Source organism: Cucurbita pepo, chromosome LG15 (assembly GCF_002806865.2).
Source record: "Cucurbita pepo subsp. pepo cultivar mu-cu-16 chromosome LG15, ASM280686v2, whole genome shotgun sequence".
Taxonomy (NCBI): Eukaryota; Viridiplantae; Streptophyta; class Magnoliopsida; order Cucurbitales; family Cucurbitaceae; genus Cucurbita; species Cucurbita pepo.
The window spans coordinates 1,583,701-1,611,086 of NC_036652.1; the positions used below are offsets into that span (position 1 = coordinate 1,583,701).

At 34.5% G+C, this 27,386-nt stretch overlaps 2 protein-coding genes and 1 pseudogene across 8 annotated transcripts; all 3 read right to left on the minus strand.

Annotated features, from left to right (window-relative positions):
- Positions 1–5,602: 5,602 nt before the first annotated feature.
- Positions 5,603–14,442, minus strand: LOC111776470 (lysine-specific demethylase JMJ706-like). 5 transcript variants are annotated; one of them, XM_023655914.1, is made up of 13 exons: positions 14,024–14,442; positions 13,773–13,883; positions 12,798–13,175; positions 10,954–11,110; positions 10,659–10,878; positions 9,943–9,996; positions 9,781–9,860; positions 9,398–9,675; positions 8,898–9,293; positions 8,089–8,462; positions 7,543–7,797; positions 6,111–6,495; positions 5,603–5,747 (listed from the first exon to the last, which is right to left on the minus strand). In XM_023655914.1, exons 3-12 carry the CDS (start codon positions 13,063–13,065, stop codon positions 6,145–6,147), a joined length of 2,433 nt encoding a protein of 810 aa, XP_023511682.1. In that variant the 5' UTR covers positions 13,066–13,175; positions 13,773–13,883; positions 14,024–14,442; the 3' UTR covers positions 5,603–5,747; positions 6,111–6,144. The 5 variants fall into 5 exon arrangements, with proteins under 5 accessions (XP_023511682.1, XP_023511681.1, XP_023511683.1 ...); XM_023655913.1 differs by lacking the exon at positions 5,603–5,747 and adding an exon at positions 5,767–5,981; XM_023655915.1 differs by lacking the exon at positions 5,603–5,747 and having other exon boundaries at positions 5,767–6,495; positions 7,543–7,794.
- Positions 5,665–5,760, minus strand: LOC111776528 (annotated as a pseudogene).
- Positions 14,443–19,349: 4,907 nt separating the features above from the next.
- Positions 19,350–26,351, minus strand: LOC111776386 (homeobox-leucine zipper protein HDG5-like). Of its 3 annotated transcripts, none has more exons than XM_023655821.1 (12): positions 26,112–26,351; positions 25,834–25,958; positions 25,575–25,759; positions 25,372–25,489; positions 23,581–23,769; positions 22,811–23,275; positions 22,558–22,659; positions 22,274–22,486; positions 21,796–21,964; positions 21,435–21,703; positions 20,381–20,476; positions 19,350–20,306 (listed from the first exon to the last, which is right to left on the minus strand). In XM_023655821.1, exons 2-12 carry the CDS (start codon positions 25,933–25,935, stop codon positions 19,845–19,847), a joined length of 2,370 nt encoding a protein of 789 aa, XP_023511589.1. In that variant the 5' UTR covers positions 25,936–25,958; positions 26,112–26,351; the 3' UTR covers positions 19,350–19,844. The 3 variants fall into 3 exon arrangements, with proteins under 3 accessions (XP_023511589.1, XP_023511590.1, XP_023511591.1); XM_023655822.1 differs by having other exon boundaries at positions 26,077–26,351; XM_023655823.1 differs by lacking the exons at positions 25,372–25,489; positions 25,575–25,759; positions 25,834–25,958; positions 26,112–26,351 and adding an exon at positions 25,216–25,251.
- Between the last annotated feature and the right edge of the window lie 1,035 nt (positions 26,352–27,386).

Genomic DNA, 27,386 nt, shown 5'->3' on the forward strand with positions numbered 1-27,386 from the left:
AGTCGACTCTTATGAACAACTTAAATCAACATTCTACATGGTACTTTAGCTTAAAATGAGGAAGAATCGATGCATACCAACCTTAAAATCGAATTAAGTAGGAGTAAGTGACCAAATTAGTCTAACTGAATCGAACCCCACTAGATTGGTCCAATCGAGACCAACAGCTCGTGAAACTCTACAGCGGGTGTACAATGGTGCGAAATGACAAACCAACAATGATCGAACAGAAGGTTGAGAAGATGAACTGACCTGAGAATGTGGTGAAGCCAAGCACGAGTCAAATGCAAACAGATGCTAAGACGAAGTTGAAATGTGAGATCTGAATCTAAAGTAAGAGTAGATAACATAGACTAAATCGCTACCATTCGTATTAGGTACATATAGATATAAATTATCTATTCATTCGATTGACCAAAGTTTGAAAAAGAATAAAATACACGAATGGTTGAACATAATGATAATAGGGTACAATTGTTCATTTAATAATGTTAGGGATAGGTTTTGACGATTTGTATATATATATATATTTGTTTTCGGAGATTCGTATGCATACTTCTATAAAGTGATTTTCAATTTTTTTAAATATAATGCGAGACCCGAAGTCGGATGGAGAGAGAAACGAAGCATTTCTCATAACGGTGTGAAAATCTCTTCTAGTAAACACGTTTTAAAACTGTGATATGTGACGGGTCAAAGTGGACAATATTTGCTAGCGATGGACTTGGACCATTTGGTATCAAAGTTAGTCACCGAGTGGTGTACCAGCGAGGACGTTAGCCCCCAAAAGCATGAATTATGAGATCCTACGTCCGGTGAAAAGGAGAATAAAAACATTTCTTTTTTTATATTTTACCATATACTTTCAATTGCATTAAATTAAAACTATATTTAAGTTAAATATTATAATTTCTACTCTCGTTCCATTTTTTTTTATCGTTAATTTATCCACTAATGTTTTACAAATTTATTTTATCAATCCACAAATTAACCATTAAATACATGAATTAATTCACAAACTTAAATATATATATATATATTAATATCATTTTTTATAAAAATCTTATCAATTTTATTCCATAAATATATATACTAAATGTTAATGTTATTTTTTTAAAATTTTGTTCAATTTTAAAATGGTTTAAAAAATACCCTAAAATATTTTTAAATAATACTTTTAAAAAAATCTTAAAAAAATAAAAAAAATACTTTTAACTAAACTTTCTAAATTAATATTAAAATATTTATAGATAATTCAGTAATTCTCTAAAATTCAAAGGGTATTAATCAAATTTTTTAAAATTCAAAGGGTATTAATCAAATTTTTTAAAATTCAAGGGTAGTTTTGAAAAACTATTAAAAGTTCAAGAATATTTTTGAAATAAACAAAATATAACAATTTACCCGTAAATAAAAATACTTTTTAAAATTTAAAGGTATTTTCTAAACAAGTAAAAAATTTAAGGATATTTTTATTAATTTAACCAATATATTAAAATCGATAATATATTTCGGTATTTATTCTATTATACTTCATATACTTTCAAACACTCGAACTTAATTATTTTCTTATAAATAATTATTCACATAGCTCCTTTTTCAATATAAAAACTATTATTATTATTATTATTATTATTATTATTATTAGTAATAATGATATTTATAAGTTAAAAAAATAATAATATATAGTATTAGGTACATGAAAATGAGGAATTAGGGTTTCTAATTTTGTTTTAAACTAAGCATAGGAAGCATCTAATTAAATTTTTGTCAGTAATTTTGGAAATTAAAAATTAAATATTTAACTCAAATTTTTTAATAAAGGTTTGATTTTCAGTATTCCAAGACCATGGGTTTTGTTAAAGAGAATCTTACATTAATGCAATTATTAGATTAATTATTTTTTAGTATATGGTCTGATATGCATATTATTATATCATAATTATCATTATTTTTTATTATATAGTGCCCGAATCATATGGGCTGGAGCCAATGTATAATAAAATAAACAAACTTTATTTAAAAACATAATATTTTAGGTTTTTTATTTTATTTATATATATATATATATATATATATTTGAATATTTAATTTTTTTTAAATCAACCATTATCATATTATTAATAAGATATCCCTAAACTTTCGAAATTTTTAATAATTCCTCGGTAAGTTTTAATATTATTTTTAAAATATCTTTAAATTTTAAAAAAAATTATTAATATCTTTCGACTTAAAAAAATATAAAAAAAATCGTCTATCTCGACTTTTTAATTTTATTTTTTAAAGTTCAGGAACACTTTTAAAATGGGATACTAACTGTTCGGTTCATAATCGAATTATAAGAACATATTTTTTTATTTTTTAAAAAATTTAAATGAATTTTATTTCGAAGGTTTTAAAAAAAAATTTAAAATATTAAAATTTTTGAAAGCTAATATTTTTTTTATATAAAAAAAGATAAAAAAAAAAGAATAATTTAGATGGATAAGTTAATATTTTAATAAATGCATATATGGGTCTACATATTTCATATATGTGCGATCTTTGACATTAATTTAGGTAAAGAATTTGATATTTGAATTTTATTATTCTCTTCTAATATTAGTGGTTGGATTCAAGCATTTATTTTCTTTTGTGAATTAAATGCTTATTATTTAATTATCTCACTTCATAAATTATTATATAAAAATAAATTTAAGCTATTTAATTGACGTCTATATTTGATAGAGAGATTTCACAACATGATAAAAGTCTAATTTATTGATGTAAATGTCAATTAAAGTTAAATAAATGAATTAAAGTCTATTTATTCATTTCAATAACATGTTTAATTACAAATTTGACTTTGATTAGGGGATGAATCAATAATTTGAATAATTATTTTTATTGTTTCGTTTTTGTAATAAAAATAATTTATTGTCTATGTAATACATTGTTGGTGGGATCAACAAAATTCGTGATATAAAAGATTTTTTTTAATCCAAGGGTAATATTGTAATTTTTGAAATAATAAATATAATGGTTCTCGTGTGTAGTATTTAGATTAGGATTCGGAATTGGATTTGACACTTGGTAACCTTGACATTCTCGTGCATCTCCTGTGACAGGCACGTGATCTAATTGTTTTAAATACTTTTAAGAGTGACGATTAACTGTATAAGTGAGATCCCACATCGATTGGAGAGGGAAACGAGTGCTAGTGAGGATGCTGGGCCTCGAAGGGGGTGGACATCGGGCCGTGTGCCAGCAAGAATATTGGGCCTTAAGAGGGGGTGGATTGTGGGATCCCAAATCGGTTGGAGATGGGAACAAAACATTATTTATAAGGATGTGTAACTTTCTTCCTAGCATATGCGTTTTAAAAACGTTGAGAGAAAACCCAAAATGAAAAGTACAAAAAGGACAATATCTAGTAGCGGTGGACTTGGGTTGTTACAGTATATATTAAACCTTTTAATATGCTTCATCCTCACTCACATGGTTCCTATAAAAGTTTTCAAGAGGTCCAATAATTAAGCCACCGAAAAGAAATAAATAACTTGTTGGTATAAATAGTAACTACTGACATTCTATTGCATCTCTTACAACATGATTACGCTACCAACCTGACTTAAACTATTTCTAAGATTGAAAACTATGCATCCAGACCAACAAGCGGTTTTTTTTAAGTATATTTTGTCATCACTCATACCCTTGAAGCCATCCATCATACAATATCTCGTCAAGAACGCTTAAATTTAGAGTTTTCAATGATAGATCACCAAAAAAAGGAATGTGCACATTTTTAGTATAGGTAAATAACTATTACTTTTTTTCACTCATTTCTTAATCATCATATCCTCACAATCTTCATATCTAAATGTAGTTTCGGTTCATTCATGTATTTCTCCTTTACTCAAACGTCACAAAAACTGTAATATTGCAACTTTTGAAATATTATAATGACGTAGTAGTTAGACAATGAAGATTTGTTAGAAAATGATAGTATTTGGTACTCGGGTGGATTTTGAAAAAATTGTCACAATATAGCTAACAACTTTTCAGCATTAATTTAGTAAAACATTCCACCATTGTCACAATATGATGGCCTCAATGAACACGATGATAATAAATGAACACGATTTTTCTTAATTATTATTTAATTTGGAGCGAATATTATTTTAATTACTATTTAAAATGGATATTGTGGAATATAAATCTTGAGATTTAATGAATATTTTCTCCCATTAGCATAAATAAATAAGAAAAAGATGAAACATAATGAATCTTTTTGAAAAGCTAAGAAAAAGGGTACAAACAAGAAACCATTTACTAAATTTTCTTTGCTTTCTTCCATTCCTTCCAATATCTCAATTTCCATTCAACACATAATATTCTCTTCAAATAATAAAGCAAAGCTAGAAATGGTCATAATAAAGCAAAGCTAGAAATGGTCATAGAAGGAGGGTAGGTCCCACAAATTAAAGCCCTTTTTTTTCTTTTCTTTTTTTTTTTTATTTAGGAAAAAGAATGTAATTTATGTTTCTCACAAGAGTAGCAAACATGTCCCACAAAATAGGGATATGACGTTTTGTGGAGAAATTTGGTGGGTTTTGCCATTTGATTGTGACATAATTAGTGAATAATTACATGTTTATAAATTATGCCCTTTGTTGTAATTGAGAAGCAAACAAAAGATTATCCTTTACTAATAAACGTGGGTTGTTTATTTCACGTAATTCTTACCTTACCTAAACTTTCTATTAATATTGGTCTATACATTAGGTTGTCTTCCACCACGGTGAAATAGCTAAAAAGGGAGTTGTTTTATGAATAAAGCGTACCTATTTGTAGCCTTATTGAATAGCTATGAACTCATTTCCTGAATGACCAAGATAAAAGTATATAACCAATTTGAACATAGCTCAAAAGATAAAAAAAATAAGACATATATTACCATAAAAAAAGAAAAGATCAAGATCAGTCACCTATGCATGTGTTGAACTTAAAGAATGGATATGCAAAATTGGGGTTCGAACTTTTAGATTTTTCATTATGAACTTTACACTTTCGGGAAGAATTATTGTAGTTAACTTTCATAGATTATTTACTCGACAACTCTACTTAGGAACTATATAATATAATTCTATATGTGACCTCAAAGAAATGTGTGCATGTATTAAATTAACAATTAAATGATTTATGATATAAAAAAATGGCAAAAAATCGAATAAAAGAAAGTAATGAATAATAAATTGATTTATGAAAAGAAAAAATATTTCATAAGAAAAACTACTATGAACACTCATACCTTGGTGGATCTAAAAAGTTTAAACTCAAATAGATCAACTTACCTGATTAACGCTATCCATAGCCATGGATTTGATGGAAATGCATGAGCGAGCAAAAACAGGCATTTCTCTGCATTTTATTCTGTTAGTTTAACAACAAAATAAGTAATTACCGTTTGTAAGAGCCCGAGATCATCGCTAGTAGATATTGTCTGCTATGGCCCGTTACGTATCGTCGTCAGCCTCACAGTTTTAAAACACGTCTACTAGGGAGAGGTTTCCACACCGTTACAAGAAATGCTTTGTTCCCCTCTCCAACCAATGTGGGATCTCACAATCCACCCACCTTGGAGGCCCAGCGTCCTCGCTGGCACACCGCTCGGTGTCTGGCTCTAATACCATTTCTCGATTTATGCGTGTCATCTTTGCCCAAAGACCATGCTAATCTTCTTTGTATTGTTCTGATCGGATGTCCCCCTAATATGAAGACAGAAAATGAGAATCATAGAGCCAATTTTATTCAATGTGCATTTGGAATTCACCTGTTTATCAGCATAAAATTTGGCCAGAATATTTACATGTTACATCTAACTACTACATCTATCAATTATCCACATCCCATATCATCACTCTTGCAGGAAGGTTCCCCGGCTGATGATCGAAAAACACGCAGCTCAAGAACCTTAACAATAGGCTAACTATATGCTAGGCCTGCATAAAGTATATACACATTCAACCATTGAGTCAACTGTATTCGTCTACTCCTTTTCTTTTCGTATCGTATCGTTAGCAAAATAAAGCGAAAAAGCACGCTTGAGAGTGGATCAATCAATCACTAACCTGATAGCTGGACAATACCTTATAGCCAAAAGCTTCAATGCAACTTGTGGTGAGACCCCAGGTATGACGATAGAACTCGGACTTTAATGCGCTTCGGCCCACACTCAGCAGCAGGGAGAGGTTTGTGTGAGGCCTTTCCCTGTTCATGCCAGAACATTTCTTTACTGTGGCGTTCAAGTTGTTGTCTACTCCCTGCTTCCCCAATGCTGAATCTCTTTAACTTTAAAGAGATGGGAATGGTTGTTCTGCTAGATCTATCTACAAAGACACTATCTTTACTGGTAGGAAACACTTTGGAAACTGACTTGTCAGCTTTGCAACAAACTGATGACATTAATTGACCACACCTCGTGTGTGGATGGAGTTTTTTCAGTCTTTTGAGACCCTAGTAGAAAGAAACATTTGAGATCAGCCAGAATACTCTACAACTTCAAATATTCAACAGGCTCAACAGAAGTTTTTGGTAAATTGTTCTTAATAAGTAAAACATTGTGTATATAATTAGACCAAAAGTCAAATGACTATTGGTGTAACAGTCCAAGCCCACCGCTAATAGATATTATCCGCCTTGGCCCGTTACGTATCGTCGTTAGTCTCACGATTTTTAAAACGTGTCTGTTAGGGAGAGGTTTCCACACTCTTATAAAAAATGTTCCATTCCCTTCTCCAACCGATGTGGGATCTCACAATCCACCCCCCTTGGGAACCCAGCGCCTTTACTGGCACACTGCTCAATGCCCGGCTCCGATACCATTTGTAACAACCCAAGCCCACCACTAACAGATATTATCCGCTTTGGCCCGTTACGCATCGTTGTTAGACATCGGGCGATGTGCCAATGAGGACGCTGAGCCCCAATGGGGGGTGGATTGTGAGATCCCACATCGGTTGGAGAGTGGAATGAAACATTTCTTATAATGGTGTGGAAACCTCTCCCTGGTAGACGTGTTTTAAAAACCTAGAGAGGAAGCTCGAAAGGGAAAGCCCAAAGAGAACAATATCTACTAGCAGTGGGCTTGGGCCGTTACAATTGATTCATTAGCGGAAACATAAAGGGAGAGGTTATAGCCGAAAGCGATGAAGTATCTTTCGACAAAATAGCATAGACATTGACCAAGTTTCTGGTTTGAGAAGAAGTACATGACTAAAATGGATATTTTGAAAGTATAGGACCAAGATCATTTTGAAACTGCATGAACTAATATGAACTAAAACCAAAAGTACAAGGAGTCCATGATCAAAGTAGTATTAAAACCAAAAATATATTTCTACTCACAATTAATACCAAACCTTTCAGTTAATAAAATTATCGAGATTAAATTTTACAGCACTCAGTACACATGCATATATAGTCATAATATCAATAGCAAAGAGTAAGAAAATCTTAGATATTAAATTAGAGCGTAACTGAATGCAATTCTATCCACAGTACCTGTTGAGTAGACTGCTTTATCCTGTTATCATTCGTGATGTTCTTTTTCACCTTCAATGATCGACGCTTAACTCTAAAAATCTCCATGTCCGAATCATCATCATCATTCTGATCCGCCCGAGGTTGAATATGTGATCCTGAGCAGTTCTTCCCTGACTGAAGGGAAGGAAAAGACTCGCATGTATAGCACAACACTTGAGAGAAACTGGGGGCTTCATGGTTCCCTAATTCGTTATAAGCATGTTTCTGTATCTGCTTAGAAAGAAGCAACAAGTGACATTTCAGTTAAACCAGAATGTGAGCCTTCCTCCAAATTATGGAGAGTCTCAGTGTGAGTTCTCACGTCGGTTGGAGAGGAGGACGAAATACCCTTTACAAGGGTGTGGAAACCTCTCCTTAGTAGACATGTTTTAAAAACTTTGAGGGGAAGCCCGAAAAGGAAAGCCCAAAGAAGACAATATTTACTAGTGGTGGGCTTGGGCAGTTACACTCACTAAAATATTGTGAACAAGAAAAGCAGATCTCAAGAAAACAACTAAATCTTACATTGATTGGCTTAGGACTACGTAAAGCCTCAGACATTTCAGTACTTAATATGTCAGCAGCACCACTCGCCATAGCCTGCTTAGTTTTAAAACCTTCGTTCTCTTGTGAATAACTACCAACAACTTCTTCGAGCTCAGGGTTCAACCGAAATGTCACCGAACAGTATGCATTGTAACCCTCTTCTTCAGCTTTCTGAAACAAATTGGACAGTGGATAAGAATATAAGTCCTGATTACTTTTGGTTCGCTCAAGCATTTCCTCTAAAATTCTTCCTTCCTTTTCAAACTTCCTGGCTGCAGTTTCCATTTCTGAAATGTCCTCCCTCAAAACCAGTGTATGATTTCTCCCACATGAAAAGTTAATAGAATCAAAATCTGGGTGGGCAATCAAGGTAAGCATAGGAATTAAAACAGAACAATGAATATTAATATCATTTAATGGACGTAATTTGTATGTTCTTTGTTCTTTTTCTTCATATTGTTGCAGGCTGCTATCGTAATAATTAATAAACAGATGAAAATTTGCAAGTACATGGGACAAAAGATTTACTTTGTCATGCTAATCTACTCTGTCAGTTTTGGGCCACATTCCTTCTTTACTCAAAAATAGTCCACGACCCAAGATAAACATACATCATTCAGAAGACTCAGCAAATAAATGGGGTCGATCCTTTTTTAACCCAAAAAAAAAAGAAGTCAAACATACATACATGCACACACAGATATACTATTATTTATTTATTTATTTATTTCATTTATATTTTGATAGGATGTGAAACATATTCTCAAATATAAATTGAGGAAGTATACCATGGCGAAGGCACACAGGATGTCCATAACAGCTGCAATTGACATATGCAATGTAGCAGTCACGTTTGCATAAACTGCAGAGGATGGTGGCATGGGACCTTGAAGAAATCCTCCTACACACCCTGGATTTTATGAGTAACCACCGAGCACAATGGTGGAAGCGAATCAAACTCACAAAAGATATCTTGAGGGAACGGTGAGAGACTGATTCCATGGATGCATGATCTGAATCTTCAAGTTCAATATTTGTATGGAGAAGCATTGCTTCTTTACACAAAAGTTCTTCGTAAGGAAGTAGGGGAACTCTATTGAGAAGAGCATAACGCTGGCTAGCCAGATCACCCAAAGGAAACCAATTGCTCACAGCGAAGTTCACAGCTTCACCACAATTGAAGCCTTTAGATTTGAAGAGAAAAAAAAATCTGTCACAAACTAAGAAACAATGCAGGTAGTTGGATAAGGAACAAGAAAAACATAGGATAATGATTATAATGTATCACCGTGACTAAAACCAGCATGGTATGCTCTTGGAAAGGTAATAATGAACTCCCCAGGTTTTTGAACAGCCTTGTATACAGGGACGCCGTGTTCCAGCAGAATATTTGGAGGAAACAATGTTGTTTTCCCCGAAAGAATATCAAAAGCTCCATCCTCACTATTTTCTGATAGAATATCATCTTTGTACACATTTTCTCTGACAACGCCCTCAAATCTTAAAGCTGCATCACCAGGAATACAGTACCAAGTTTTCGATGCTCCACAGTGATGATAATTAATACTGCAAGATATGAAAATGCAAGTAAACCACAAAGAAATAATAAAATAATTTTATCATCCGAGGGTAATACTGATTACAAAAAATCTTGACTACTTGGTAACATGCCTATACAGGAAATGATCCTCCACATGCCAGGCAAATATACTAAACAGCATTCCAATATACAGCATTGGCTCAGTAACTCCCTGAAAGATTCAAACCAAGTCACGTAAGAAACTATGGCTGAAACTTCCACAGTATCATATATAAAAGAAGCAATCTCATTACCGGAATCTCCATCTCTAAATGACGCAAGACAGACTTGGGTAACAATGATAGTTTCTGAAAGAAGAATAGCATATATAAGCATTTATCTCGCAGCTAAATTTCATATTTTTATTCAAAAAACTGTGACAAATATCGTGCAATTCATCTTAAATAGGTGATGGGTATAGTTTAAACTCATAATTATGAATGTACTGAGTCTGATCATTTGAACCCATTTATCTTAACTAAAAACAGAAAAACTACGTAAGTAACTCATCAATAGAAGCAATGTTATCAGATATGTACTGTAATACTGAATCTAATCCCCAAGAGAACTCGTATATACAGTCAGTTGCATTGCAGTGTTAGGATCCCAATAATACTAAACTCAATACATAACTAAATTACAAAATCAAAAAAGAAAGTACAGTATCATAGCCTTTCAAGAGGGCTATGTCTCTCTCGTAGTCGAACCATTTCCCCCTCTAAGGTCTCTTAATCCCTACCCCTAGCTAATCAATCACCACTATCTCCTATTATTAGTACTCTCACAGAGTGCTTGCTTCTATGAGTCGGCAAGCTCATTGACCATAAAAGACGATCTACATGGGCGAATTACCTTTCAACTTCCACCATCTGCATATCATGTTAGTCACATTCTGACAATTATCTTTCATATAAACTTAGGTAAAGACTTTTAGGAACAAAATAGAACAAAAGAAGAAAAATGGATAAACCTTCAAATTCCATTTACTTCTCCCAAGCTCATCATTTGGAGAAGACGAAAATGCTGTACCATCAATGTCACAAGCATATTCTACGGTATCTGTTTTCCCACCAATAATTTCATGCCAAAATTCCTTCTCTAAGTATTTGGCAGGAAGGTACCCAGAACTACAATATCTACGCTCAAAAACCTTGTTCGCCATTTTCTCGAATTCGCGAAAGGTATAATTTCTGTAAAGTCGTATCAAAATTTAAAATAAACAAGGGATAATAAGGCCAGAATAATTTACTATGTAAGGAACACACCTCCCACTCATGTAGAAGGTCATTCTATCATCTGCGTCCCACTCAGCAAGACGAAGTGGTTGAACTCTGGTTGTGAATTTGAATCCTACTTTTTCCTTCATTAAAACCATCCCAGCAGGGATAGAAGCACTAAAAGGAGAAACTATCTTGCACATACCTGAAAGTTCCAATGAAAATGAGAAGCAACAATTATTGTAAACAAAAAACAAAAAGAGGACTCTCTTGATTGGGAAAGTGAAATGAAATTATACGTTCACCTAGTTGTTAAGAGAAGATTAGTCATTCTACAAGCTCTTATGTATTAGGGAGGTACTCAAATAAAGTGACAGAAGTTTCAGGCCTTAAGTGAAATGCAATAGAATAGTATTACTAAAAAGTTTCGTGCATAAATATATGATGACCATGATTTCATCAAGTCAAAATGAAATGGGAGAGGTTATGTCTGTAATATCAAGTCAAAATGACCAAAGCAATCGAGTTAAAGGGCCAACTTTTACTTACAACCATGACAATATGTTGGAGAGATTGTTGAAGGACCAACTTTTACTTACAATATAAACTTGTTTTAAATGTTACGATTTTAACTTTACAGGTTTCCCAATGAACTAACGTAACAAAATGTCAACCTATATGAAATTCAGTTATCTAAAATTATTAACGAAAATTTTAAGGATGCGCTTTTTGATAAAGTCCAATCTACAGGTCTAAAGAAATTACCAAGTTCTAAATTCGTAAACAAGGGTAAAGGTCAGTGGGAAGTATAAAAACCATGAAAAACTTCCGTTGGGAATGATGAAAGTACTGGAAAACTTACAGAAGAGACACAAGGGCTAAGAAAATAGCCCCATAAAGGAAAGACAAGTATATAACACACTAGGAAAGAAAACCCAAAAAAACAAGACTCATCTTAAACAATCACAAGTATCAACTATTGATGCACAATGTTTATTTTAAGACTGGCCAATGGCCATCTGTATTGTGCTTTGACGAACTCAATAAAATTCAATAGTATCTACATGATCATCTGGCATAGGATACATTAAATTTATGCACAATGCACAATGTGAAAACTTGTGTGGAGTGTAATAGAAATATAACAAAATATGTAGAAAGATCACTGATAGAACCTGTAGTCTGATAAGAAGTCAAGTAAGTGACTATTAGAAGGCAGCAATCAAACGTATAGAGTAAATGAGAAATATAATTCTTAAGTATGAACATTTGAAGTGAATCAGTCTAACATCAAAACTTTGAACGAAGTCTGTAAGCTTTGTAGAGAAGCATTGTTCAAAAAAATAAATCATAATAAACTAATAATGACGAACGGTTCAAACCATTGGACAAAAATATAATGAAAGAATGATAGGACTAAAAAAGATCCATTTAATAGAACAGATGGTGTTTTAAACGCACAAATAATCAAAACCAAACTCTAAACCACCATCAGTACCACATATCCCAAATTTCAAAGGAGTAAGCGAGTGAACATAACTTCATGTTTTGAGAGTCAACCAACATCATAAACTTCTTGTATGTAGCAACTTTAAATAAAGGTCGCCTAGAGAAAAAGGAAAATAGTAATGATATATCACTAATCTCACGTGCCTACACTGAATCAACTATGACCAATATCCAATTTTGACTAGACTATACTAAAGATTCCTTCTCCTGAAAAAAGTTCCTTTGCAGAACAACAGTACTTCAACAACTTCAATGCCTAAACTAAACTATCCTTATTCCCATTCATTATCATCTAAAACTCTCATAATTCATTAATTATTGAGATAATAAGATATTGCATGGAATGATGATGTGAATAGAAAAAAAAAAATAGGATATCTGACCATAACTTGAAGCATCCCGAGCAATTTTCTGCAAATAAACCAGAGGATCCTCAAATTCCTCTTTTGAGGGATGATATACGGGACATTCTGGAATCTTATTAATCCATTCTAGATCACTGCAGTGAAACTTGCCCACTCCTCGCTTAGAAAAGTCATCATTCCCAATAGAAGGACCATTTTTCCATGAAAATGAATCTACATCATCATGAAATTTCATGCCACATGATACCGAAGCTCTTGAAGCATCTCCCCTGCTTGTCGTCCACATATTTCTGCAACAGCTTCAGATTTCATTCACTGAATCCTTTTTCGTTAAAGAAACTCGACGCCATTTTGGGACTCTGGGGACATGAAGATTCGTCATTCCACCTGTCAACACTATAACCAGGATGAAATAACAAAATTAGACTCTACAAGATGCCATGGACACTTTTTCAGTTTGAAATAATACAAGATATTTGAACCAGAGAAGCAACTGGGGAACAGGAGCTTGTAGAATTGCACTTATGAATAATTACTGCCTTTAACAGAAGAACATAATCAAACTGGGAAGAAGAAACAATTTAATCGAATTGATCACAAGCTTCATTTGAAATACTAACAGCTACACTCACGCACGACTCGTCAGTGACAATTCTAATTACGGAACACAGACAGAGCGAGCCAAACATTCAGTAATGTTCAACCAGTTAGCGCACTTGAACTTGAAAAGCACGAGATGGAATTATAATTACTGGAATAACAGTTCGATAAGAAATTCGTAAAATTCAAAAGTTCGACCTCGACATGATACCAGAATAATCTGTTTTTAAAATACAAATTAAGTTCTTCAAAGTTCAAACCAAATTCCAGCGCCCTAGTCTTAGAGGACAAAGACAACTAAAAACAAAATTGAAGGTTAAATGAATAGATAGATAAGGACAAGGAGTTACTAAAATTTCGAGCAGAAAAAAAGTTCAGCCACTCAACCATTACCATATAGATTCCAATAATGTCAGACTTTTTGCGAGTCAAAAAGCTGCATAGAAGAGGCAGAAATTATCGAGGGAAGAACGCAAACAAAAATTGTTTGTCACTTCTCTGATCCTGTGGTAAAACCAAACAATGCACAAGATCTCATCAAACGTAATGATATAGAATGATCGGCTTGAAAAGAAGCGAATAACAATATCATGCAGCTACAAGAAAGTTCTAACTCATAAAAAAACAAAGAATCGAAATGGTACCATCTCATGCCGAAATCGTTCTGTACACGCCTCCCTCTGTGATCACTTCCTCGAACTACAAACAACCGGAGAACAAAAGAAAGAACAGAACAAGGAAAGAAATCTAAAATCAAATGAACTTAGGTCATAGTTATCAACGAACAGTCAGGAGCAAGCCTCCGACGAGCAGCAGGCCGACCACATTCTCACAGAACACAACAAACGACACAAAACCGAGTCATTAGAAAATTTACATGGAGATCGAAATCCATTCCGACCAATCCAAGGAAAAACAGTAGAGAAAATGAGAAAGATGAGTGGCCTGTGGAAGAGAGAGGAGCTTCACCGGAGTCTAAGCGGTTATCCGGCGAGGAAAGCAAGTTTCCGGCGGGAAGAACGAGAACTAAAGGCGAGCTTGAAACACACAGAGGTCAGGAGGATAGTTCCTGATTTTGGAAAACAATTATATAAGCATTTAATTTATTTTTAATTAATAATTGTAATCATATTCCAATTTATTCATCTCTTTAACTATACCCAATTTTTGAAAAATAAAATTATCATCCAACACCCAATCTTTAATTTATTATTTATTTATAAACCCTAAATTAGTCGACGTGGGACTTTCATCATCCAACACCTCCCCTCGAACAAAGTACGTCTCCCCCTAATTGAGGCTCGACTCCTTTGGAGAGTTTCAGTCATTTTCTCCTGTCCTCCCCTTAATCGAGACTCGACTCCTTTGTTCGACATTTGAGGATTTACCAATCTATTGGCATGACTAAGTTTAGGGCAACACCTCCCCTCGAACAAAGTACGCATCCCCCTAATCGAGGCTCGACTCATTTGTTCGACATTTGAGGATTTACCAATCTATTAGCACGACTAATTTTAGGGCATGACTCTAATACCACGTTAGACGAACACGACTCCCCACAAATAGTATGCACAACTAATTTTAGGGCATGACTCTAATACCATGTTAGACGAACACGACTCTCCACAATGGTATGATATTGTCCACTTTGAATATAAGCTCTCATGACTTTGCTTTAGGTTTCCCAAAAAGATCTCATACTAATGGAGAGAGTATTCTTTAATTATAAACAGGATCATTCCCTAAATTAGTCGACTGGGACTTTCATCATCCACCATATATAATTTAAGTTTGGAAGGTTTATTCCTATGTTTTAGTCCCTAATTAAAAAATGGCTAAATTAATAAAAATAGTCTTAAATTTTATAATTTATTTAAAAAAATACCTCTAAATTCTATTTTTATTTTAAATTAAAAGGTATTAATAATTTGTTTTGAAAACTCAGTCATATTTTTGTAATACTTTTCACACATTAAAATGTATTTTTAAAACTATTTTCAAGTTTAATATTCTTTCTTAAACAAAGTATAGATTTTTATTATTTATTTAATTTTTATTTTTAATAAAAGTAAAAGGATAATTAACCTTTATTTATTTATTTATTTATTTTCAAACATTAAATTAAAACGTGTCTCTCCTCCTAAAATTTTAAAAATTAATTATGTAATTAAATTTATATATATATAATTGTGAAATTTTAATTTATTTAAATTCAATCGGCGGAATTTAATTTTAATTAATGTGATTGAAGCATAAATAATATTAAAAATATATATATCTGAAAATATATTAATGGGAAAGTGGCGCCCCGGAAATTACTGAATTCACGGAAAGAGAATCTTGGGAGGGCGCGCGTACAGTGACGTTTCTACTCGCCGCGAGGATTCAGTGGGTGCAACTGTACGAATTGACATAAATGCCATTATTTCTGTGGCAAACCTCTTGACCTTTTTTACCCTTTTTGTCCAACGAGTAAGGACCGGCGTTGTCCACAAAATAATACATTTTACAATTTTTTCCTTTTTATTACAAAATTAATTAGAAAATTACAAAACAATTATTATTATTACTTTATAATAAATATTTTAATATAACAAATTTATAACATAAGATACTATATATATATATATTAACATTTATAATATTTATTAAAATATATATAATTAATTTTATTTCACGTTGTATTATTTTATCCATGTCATGTCGAACGAGTAAGGACCGGTGTTATCCATGTCATGTCGAACCCTTTATTTTATTATTATATTTTTTATTTGTATGACCGTTCGGCGAAATCATGTCTAGAACGGTCAGATTTGATCGCCTCAAAATGTACTACTGGGGACCAAGTAGTTATCAAACCTTTTCTCGTGACCATTTATTGTAATTTCTCTTGTCTGCATGTTTTCAATACAATTGACTTTGACAATACTTACTTTCAACGATTTTCCTTCCTGACCATGTTTTCTAAAACATTTTCTCTCAAAACGTGGCTCGAGACTCGACCATACGTCAGAAATGTCTGCAAGTCTAATTTTCACACGATGGCTTGTTCGTTGGATTAGAATAAGCGTTGCATAATTGTCATGTTCGTTGCCTCGAAACTACAATTGTGACACCAAATATACTCGAAACTTTTTAAATTGTTCTATTTTGGTTCTTACTATTTATTTATTTAGTACGCAGACTTGTATGTTAATAAAAAAATGATTTCATCGCTTTAGCCCATTACATATAGTCGTCAGTCTCATAATTTTAAAACGCGTCTATTAGAGAGAGGTTTCCACATCTTTATAAGGAATGCTTCGTTCTCCTCTATGATCAATGTGGGATCTGATAGTTGTCAACTTGAATATAGTTCAATTCTTTTCGATAGATAAATACATAAATTATTTTTTTCTTACAAACGGAGGTTCGAACTTTTAAGTTAGTAGCAGTTGAACTAAAAAATTAAATAAATAGAGAAAATAAACATACGTCTTGTCCCAACCACTCGATACTTTCATATGTTAATTTAGAGTATACGTTATTCTTAGATGATTTACAAATTCTTGATGGACGATTAAAATCTAGATTTACGGTGTTTTATTAATATATTTAAGTTTTAAGATTTTTTACTTATTTTTCATTTACATATACAGAGTGGTTAACTATGGTCATAAAATACGAAGGATACAACTCTTGAACTGTCCCGTGTAAGATCTATATCAAGTCATGTATGTTGTCTTTCTAAAATAGACTTAAAGCATTTGTGCTTTATTTTAGCCTAAAACTACGTCTCTTTGTAACTGTATATAGTTTATATTACATATTTAGAATCATTCAAACAAGTTTTCTTTCGTTAAAATATTTGATAACAACATAATTCGAATCTCACTTTCTTTCCGAGTGATTCCTTATCATTTTGGGGTTCTTGAATATTTTAGATTGTCTTTGATAAGACAATTTCTAATCCTCAGCCCAATGATCCAAGATTACAGATTACAAAATTCGGATCAACTAAGAGATAATACTAGAATTAGATTACAGATTACCTCTTATGATCAAAGATCTAAAAGCAAGATTTGAAACCTTATTTTAAATTGAGTCACTCAACAATCGAACTTGATCAAGACTTAATTGAATGTCTCGGATGCGATCTACTACAAGAATGGCTTGAAACTTAGAAATGACAAATATGACGCTCACATTTCTAAGAGTGAAAGTATAACTTAGAGAGCTCAATTTCATTTATAAAAAATATGTCTTTCTGCGTACTAATTTATTAGTATTTATAGTCTCCCACAAAATAAACGGTCAAATGCTCGTTAAAAGAAGTTAGTGGTCATGATGGTAAGTTATTCATTGCTACCCTTCAAATGCCCAATAAGTTACGACAGGAACTTCTCATTCATTTTGCCCGCTACAAGAAGTTATGAAATTAAAATAATAAATAAAATTTGCAAACAAATTATGAATCTAGTGTTATTTATAGCAACCCCACAATATGCTACCGTGCAAATACTCACCTTTCAAAGTTGGAGATCGTCCTTCCTCAATCGAATTAGTTTGTAACACATGAAATAGAGATTGAACCGAGCCTATTTTTATACGTATCTCATTCTGCAAAAATAAGTCTTCTAGCGAAATTTAGAAGTTGGTAAAAGGCGTCGAGAAGAGAGAGAATTAGTTGTGAACCTTAGAAGTTAGCTAAGGAGCGGAAGCCCTTTGTTTCTACACAAACACAATCCCAACCCTATTAGAGAGTTTAGCTTTGTACAAACTCGGTTCTTGTTTGACAAATGCATAATTCAATACTTAAAAGATTGGGTGACATACTGTCACATCCGAGCATCCTTGGTTTGAAGCAATTCTATGTTGGGTGACCTCTCGATCATTTTTTATGGATAGAGTTCAACCCAATCTAATTTTAGGAGAACCCATGAACCAATCCAATTCATTTATTTGATGAACGGAGCCGAACCCAACTCAAACCGTGAAGGTTAGATCCCAATCTAATTTTAGGAGAACCCATGAACCAATCCAATTCATTTATTTGATGAACCGAGCCGAACCCAACTCAAACCGTAAAGGTTAGATTGAGTGAATCAGATTTTTCGGATGATCGAATTTTTCAAACACGGCTACTTTTTTACGCTATTGATTACGAAACATGTTAAAGAAAGTTCACATGGATGGCATTGATGAGACCACCATATCTTTTACTTATAATTTATAATTATGATCAAATATTTTGTTTTTCTTACCTTTTTGAGGGATATATTTAGCAATATATTGCCCTTTCTAGCATTGACTACCCTTAAATTGAGGGGATGGCCTCTAAAATCATTCAAATGGATAAACATCAATCATTCCCTACCACATGTAAACCAACAATATTAAGACCCACCTTTGGATATTCCCTATGTTATTTTGCAATTTAATCATTCTAACACATTTGAATTTACAAAAATACCCTTTTACTTTTTTAAATTTCTGTTAATACCCCTACCGTTACTCATTCTTTATTTCAAAAATACCGTGTGAAGTCATCCACCTTAGGCAAAAGGGGATGACTCAAGGAATTCACTCGTGCTCACTTCTTAGAGCACTTTCTCGAAGTGAGCTACTCATTCTCGTGGACTCTCCCCCACTCAATTTTGGTTGTCTCGTCGTCCCCCATGAGGACTTGCGTTGTGCACAATATGGACTTGGTCGGCGCATGTCGCAACTGACCCTCGACTTCCAATTTCGTTTTTTAAAAAATTTTAAAAAATATTTAAAATAAATTATGAAACTAGTATTTATTTTTTTTAAAATATTTAAGAGTAAATTGAGATATATTTCTCATATGGTCTCTATCATAAGCTTAAATAATTAAGAGATTGGTGACGTGGCTTCTACGGATGACTGGACATCCACGTGGCTGAATAATAATAATAATAATTTTTTTTTTTTTTTTTTTTTTTGGAAAAGAGAAAGGAGAAAAGGCAATTAATGGGAAGCAATAAATTCAGTCATAATAATTCATCTAAATAAAAATAAGAATTGAAAAGCAACTGAAACGACGACGTCTGACTGACACACAATTTAAGCAGAAGAAGTCAATGCCCGAACCACCACCCTTGCTGACTGGACAAGGCCCCACTTTCTGACAGCCTTGTCAGGGACCAAGGGTTTTATCTGGTGCGTTCTTGACTTCCACAATAACCCTACACCCTGATCCACATCCACACATCAAATCTACCCTATTTCTCTCTCTTATTTACCCACCAAAAACTACTCCTATAATTTTAATTAATTACACTTTTTTTTTAACTAATTTACCATCTCTCTCTCCCAATTACCCACAATCTCCCACTCAAAAACCCTAGTTTTTTTTTTCATGTTACCGAAAATACCCTTGGAATCTACGTCATGGGTGGCATGAGGGAGGGAGATTTTGGGTAATTGGCAGCTCACTTCTTTCTTTGCCTACCATGCAAAAGCTTATTGCTTGGGTGCTGGCGCCGGTGCCGGTGCCGGCGCTGGTGCATTATTAGGCTCAGCAATGGTATTACCGTTCTCGATACTAGCCGGGCTGCCGAGAGCGGCGTTGATTTGGTGCACCGTGTTACATAGGTGATTGTTGATGGCAGTAACGCTTGATAGGTTGAGCTTTGCTGATGGAATAGTGCTGGCTAGAACTTGCAAGCCGACGGTAAGGAGGCAGCCGGAGTTAGCGACACCGTCTTCGGGTGGTGGTGATGGGTGTCCGTCAACGGTAGACCCGACGACGGGGACAATGGAAAATCCTATGGGGAGGAGAGGAATGCAAGATGGGTCTTCTCCACTCATGGCTAATTGAATTGAATCGACGTCGATCGTTGCGTAGACGACGAGGCTGCCCGACTGATCCGTGCAGCTCTCTTGCAGCATTAGCTCGACGTGCTGGGACGAGTTGCTGGCCACCTGCAACATTCAAATAGTTTCAATAGAGATGAAATCAGAGATTAGGGTTTTCAAGTTTCATAAGAAAAACTCACATTGATACGAAGAAGAGAGATGCAATTTCCAGGGTGAGAGCCATTGGCAATGTGAGCAACTTCGTGCAGCGAATTCCCATTCGAAAGAACCTCGAGCTGAAACGATATCAACGTTTTTAAATCTACCGTGATCTATAGCGACTCAATGAATTATTTAGGTCAAAATACTTGAGACTACCGTAATCTATAGCGACTCGACGAAATATTTAGGTCAAAATACTTGAGACTACCGTAATCTATAGCGACTCGACGAAATATTTAGGTCAAAATACTTGAGACTACCGTAATCTATAGCGACTCGACGAAATATTTAGGTCAAAATACTTGAGACTACCGTAATCTATAGCGACTCGACGAAATATTTAGGTCAAAATACTTGAGACTACCGTAATCTATAGCGACTCGACGAAATATTTAGGTCAAAATACTTGAGACTACCGTAATCTATAGCGACTCGACGAAATATTTAGGTCAAAATACTTGAGACTACCGTAATCTATAGCGACTGACGAAATATTTAGGTCAAAATACCCGAGACTACCGTAATCTATAGCGACTCATGTAGGTCAAAATACCTGAGACTACCGTAATCTATAGCGACTCGACGAATTATTTAGGTCAAAATACCTGAGACTATCGTAATCTACAGCGACTCGACGAATTATTTAGGTCAAAATACCTGAGACTACTATAATCTACAGTGACTCGATGAGTGACTCGATGAATTATTTTGGTCAAAATACCTGAGACTTCCATAATCTATAGCAACTCGACGAAATATTTAGGTCAAAGTACCTGAGACTACCGTAATCTATAGCGACTCAACGAATTATTTAGGTCAAAGTACCTGAGACTACCGTAATCTATAGTGACTCGACAAAATATTTAGGTCAAAATACCTGAGACTACCACAATCTATAGCGACTCGACGAAATGTTTAGGTCAAAATACCTAAAACAACCGTAATCTATAGCGACTCGACAAATTATTTAGGTCAAAATACCTGAGACTAACGTAATCTATAGCGACTCGACAAATTATTGGGTCAAAATACCTGAGACCGTCGACGTTCGTCTCGAAGAAGATCGAAGACTCGATAATGAGGATAAGGAAGCCAAGTGGTCGAGACGGCGCTGAGAATAACCCCATTAGGTTGGCCAGGCTCGACGATTTTTCGTGTGGTTATACGAACAGTATCGTCGGGAGATTCAGATAACGCCGTCCATGACTGGCCACCGGAGGTGCTTATGTTGACGGAGAAAGTTCTGATCATTCTTTGTGCTAGTTTCATTAGGTTTTGTCTAGCTTCCGGTGAAGGTATTACTGAAAACAAATCCCAAAAGAAACCATAATGTACAAATTTATCACAAAATTAGGTCAAATTCAAAGAGAAAGAGATAAAATAGAGTTAGAACCTCCAAGATCAGAGATGTTTCTAGCCATGAGGCTTGCAATTCTCTCGCATTGCCTTTGTAAGATAGCCAACCAACGGTGTGCCCCAAAAGCCATTCCACTATGCACAAAGTGATTGAATATTTGATGGATTGGCTTCTCTTCTATCTCTCCATGCTCCACCCATGTAACCTACAAACATATTAATAATCACTCGGCACGGTCGATCCATCGTAATCTAAATGTACGGTTCGAAACATGTTTTGTAATTTCTCTCATACGTTCAACCGTTTAATATAATTGCTATATCACTGTTCCAGTCTCTTCTAATTATTCTATGTTCGAGGAGAGTGGAAATCATTTAGCTGACGTTTTCACACCCTGAATGAATTTGAATCAATTTTTCGTAACCCATGATTTGAATTTTTGAGTTGAGTGGTAATTTGTCGAACCCGAGATTTTGCGCTTAGACTCGGAAAAGAAGAGGTTTGAAGGGTTTACCCTAGAGTATCCATTGGGCATGTCTTGAATAATGCAACCAGAGGGCTTTCTTCTGTATCTCGGAAACGAGTGCTGAAGGCTGTCGTGAAAGGTGTCGATCGGGAAATCGACGATGGCCCAGCTTCCTTCGTCGGCGTTTTGTTGGCAGCACCGGAGAAAGTGAGCTTCTCTCGTCGGAACGAGCGGAGAAAGGGCTTGAAGTTCTGCATACATCTATAGGAAAGGAAGAAAAAGTTCTTAGTATTAGAGATGGAATTGGAAGTTTAGGGTTTCGATTATATTACCAGCTGAAGGGAACCACTAGCATGGCCTGAAACACTTGATGAAATGACTTGAATAGTTCTTGCTTTGGCCACAATTGAAGGAAATAATTCCATCCATTTGTTCTAAAAAAACTCCAATTAAAAAAGATTAGTCAAATTTTCAAGTTGGATCGGGTCGACGAATAACGAAATCCGGCTATAGGAGAACCAGGAACGGAGAACTAGATGCATAGCCATTGAATTTCGAAACAAAAGCATAGAAATGGGAACTTACGGCATCAAGAAAGGCGTCGACAAGAGTTATGCTATTCATTATAACAACGGCGCTGTCACGAGTGGCTTCGGTCCTAAACTCATTGATCAAGTGTTGCTTGAGGTTCAATGGCCATGGAAACATCCTGGCATGCTCTTCGACATTTAGAATGTCCTTACCGCTCTCGCTATCTCGAACCCAAAGAGGCTCAGTCGAGCGACACATCTTAACAAGTTCAGCTATGGACGACACAGCCAGGTCCATTGCCAGTGTCTTTTCCTCATCAATTAATAGGTCGCCCTTCGAGAAGTGGGCAGCCTCGGGCGGGAGCATCGAGGGCATCGACATCATGTCGGAGGACGAAACCATGGCCTCCGTGTATTGCCTCGAGTATATATTCATGTCCAAATCCAAAGATGGTTGCATGGGCATCCCTTCAATTGGGCGACCTGTGTATCTTGTGGTCATCGAGCAAACTTGTTCCAACTGTTAACAACAAAATTAAAAGTTCAAAGATCAAACAGACACAAATCTACAAGATCGATGGCTTATTAGACACTTTAAATTTCTAAGACGAATCACGAGACACGGACTCGAAAATTCACGGACTAACAAACTTATAATTTGACCTAATTAGAAAGTTCGAAAGATACTCGAAAATTCGCAAATCTCACCTTGATTTGGCCTTTAAGGTCTCATTAGACCCTTTTTAAAATTCTAGGACGAATCACGAGACACAAACTCGAAGATTCACAGACGAATCAACTTATAATTTGACCTAATTAATTTACCTGATCTCGAAGCCTAGCATTCTCGAGACGAAGCTGCTGTTCATCCAAGCTAGGTTCCCCAAGGATACCCTGCCCTCCACAGCTAGGGCATATGATGTTTCTTAGGGCAGTTTGCAGTCTATAATTTTCATTTTTTAAGGTTTCATTTTCAGCTCGAAGTATGGCATTATCAGCTCTGTCGTGTTGTGCCTGTCAAACAAATTAAACCAAAGATTAAGTCTCTAATTAATTGATTACCAAAAAGAAACCCTAATTAAGTCACCAATTCACTTACTAAGCTGATTTAAAACAGTGGTAAAAGTTAAAGGGAAAGCATTTAATTTGTAATGCCATTGGGAAACACAGACATTTGAGCAGTTAGGGCTTTTTAATACAGCAACCACAAGGTCGCTTTAATGGCGGACAGACTGTTAAAAGAAAGAAGATAGCCATGGTAGCTTGTAAAGATCATTATGGGTTCACAGTTTTAGGGTTTCAAGGCTCTTAAATGGAAGGAATCACCAAAATACTCTTCTTTTTTTTTTCTTTTTTTTTTTTTCTCAAGAATCAAGGTGAAATATGAAATGGGTTAGCGGATTGGCTTGGAATGACTTTTTAAATACTAAAAAAACACGAACATTCATCTGGGTTCTTCGATTTTGGAGCCCAAAACTTAACGTGGTGAGGTTTGAGGCCAAACCAAGGTGAAATATAAAATGGGTTTGTAAAATTTGACACTCAGAGTCTGTTTGAAATGACTTTTTAAATACTTCAAAAACATGAATCTTCATGGGTTCTTCGATTTTGGAGCCAAAAACTTGACAGGGTGGAGTTTAAGGCCAAACCAAGGTGAAATATAAAATGGGTTTGTAAAATTTGGCATTCAGAATCTGTTTGAAATGACTTTTTAAATACTTAAAAAATAGAGTGTTTATATGAGTTCTTCGATTTTGGAATCAAAACTTGACTCGACGAGGTTTAAGGCCAAATTAAAGTGAAATATAAAATGAGTTTAAGTCGGTTTGAAATGATTTCCTAAATACTTAAAAAAAATTCAATTTTTCATTTGGATTCTTCTATTTTGGAGCAAAAAATTGACTAGGTTTAAGCGAAATCAAGTTGAAATATAAAACGAGTTTGTAAAACTTGACGTTTAGAAGTCGGTTTAGAACAACTTTTTACAAACCTTCATCTCGGTTCTTCGATTTTGGATCTAAAACTTGACTGGAAGAGGTTTAAAGCTAAATCAAAGTGAAATATAGAAGGGGTTTGTAAAATTTGACGTTTAGAGTCCGTTTAGAACAACTTTTTGAATAATTAAAAAAAAAACACAAACCTTCACCTCGGTTCTTCGATTTTGGAGCCAAAACTCGACTTGACGAGGTTTAAGGCCAAATCAAGGTGAAATATAAATCGGGTTTGTAAAACTCGACGTTCTGAGTCAGTTTAGAACAACTTTTTGTATACATAACAAAAAAAAACACAAACCTTCATCTGGGATGTTCGATTTTGGAGCCAAAACTTCACTTAGCGAGGTTTAAAGCCAAATCAAGATGAAATATAAAACGGGTTTGTAAAACTCGACATTTAGAGTAAGTTTAGAACGACNAAAAAAAAAAAAAAAAAAAAAAAAAAAAAAAAAAAAAAAACACGAAACTTCATCTGAGTTCTTCGATTTTGGAGCCAAAGCTTCAATTAGCGAGGTTTAAAGCCAAATCAAGATGAAATATAACACGGGTTTGTAAAACTCGACGTTTAGAGTCAGTTTAGAACGACTTTTTGAACCAAAAAAAAAAAAAAAAAAACACAAACCTTCATCTGAGTTCTTCGATTTTGGAACCAAAACTTAACTTGACGAGGTTTGAGTCCGAGTTCTTGGCTAAGTTTAAGCCTCTGCTTGTCATCAGGGTGTGGACATTCCTTAAACAAACTACCAAAACCAAACAAACAAAATCAAACCCTTTTGAAACATCAATCTTCAAACAAAAAAACACAAAAAAAAACAAGAAATTTACGCCTCCATTTCTTGGATCTGACGAGCTGTATGCCTATGATAGCGTTTCTTCTTCAAATTTTGGTGAAGAACATTATCATTATTGCTATCCATTTCAATTATTCCTTGATGTTCTTCAACAAGCTGCTCACTTCCAGACCCACTTTCCATATCTTCTTTCCCTCTCAATACCCCATTTTCCTCCTTCTGCAAACATTCAAAACCCATAATAATTTCAACCAAAAAAATGAAGAACAAAGGATAAAAAATGAAGAACTTACAGGCAATATGGAAGAAAAGTGTTGGAAATTGGAGATGAAATTGAAATTAGGGTTTATGTTTGTTCCCATATTGCTTGATATCACTTGGCAATCTCCATACATTCTTGGAGTTACACCACACTGACCTGAAAATGAGATTATTAGAACGTTTTGGTCATAATTGATTCAAAGATCTGTTGGGAAAAGAGGGAGTTTTGTGTTTAGAAGCTTGGCATGCAAAGATATTGTAATAAAGCTACCAACTTTAGCTGTTTTCTTTAGTGTTTTTTCTAACCCACCAAGGAAATTCCACCAAATGAAGATTGTTCTTGGTTTTGGCGGTGGTTGGCGGCGGAGATTGCGGCGGTGGTCGGAGAAAGAGGTTGGGATGAAGAAGAAGAGGAGGAGGAGGAGGAAGGTTGTGTTAAAATTCAGACCCACAAATGGAAAACTTAGACAAATTTTGTTGTCTCTCTCTCTCTATAAACCTCACATCTTGCAAAAAGGAGAGAGCTTTATGCTTTGTTTGTTTGGTAAATCTTGAGGCCTCACAAATTTGAAAAAATTGTGCCCTAAAAGTTAATTAGTTAGGTTATTGTAACGGCTCAAGCCCACTGCTTCATAATCGCACTTTTTGATTGCAGCGGAACTTGCGATTGTGCAGCACTCACTTCCCAGCAACAAGTGAGTCAAGCCAATTCGTTCTTGCGTTGCCTATGGCCAGACAACGTATGCTCGAGCCTCTGGCCCCGGTTCAAGAAGAAAGTTTTAGAAAGCAAGTGGTCGGGCAACATATGCTCGAGCCTCTGGCCCCGGTTCAAGAAAAAAGTTTGAGAAAGCAGGTGGCCAGGCAACATATGCTCGAGCCTCTAGCCCCGGTTCAAGAAAAAAAGTTTTAGAAAATGGGTGACCAGGCAACGTATGCTCGAGCCTCTGGCCCCCCGGTTCAAGAAGAAAGTTTTAGAAAACGAGGGTAGAGAGATTTCGAAAGAGAGTTTTGATAGCAAGATTTGAGAGATTGAAATTGGTGTTATATATGGTGCAAGCAAAAAGGCAACAACAACGACTTAGAGTATATAACTGTCGGGTAGGGAGAAGTTGAACTCTTTAAGTTTTTGCTTTCAACATTACCCTCAAGTTTTTTAAAACGCGTACGTTAGACAGAGAAGTTTCCACATCCTTATAAAAAAGGTTTCGTTGTACTCTCCAACCGAGGTGGGATGTCAGAGTCAAACGAAAAAGGTTAAAAAAAATTGTCCAATTTGTGTAATTTCATTTTTTTTTTGGGTAATTATATAAGTTGTTCAAAAAAGTAACTAAAAAATTAATATCATTTAGAAATTAAAAATATTTAGAATTCTAAACGAAAATCCCAAATTTAGTTTATATATATATATATATATATATATATATATATATATATATATATATTGTAAATTTAAATTTTGTTATCCCAAGATAATTTTATTTTAACATTTTTATATAATTTATTTATTTATTTTGTTTTATTTATTTTGAGATCTTTCAAAAGCAGAGCAAAATAATTTTCTCTCTCCGTAATAAATTTCGTAATT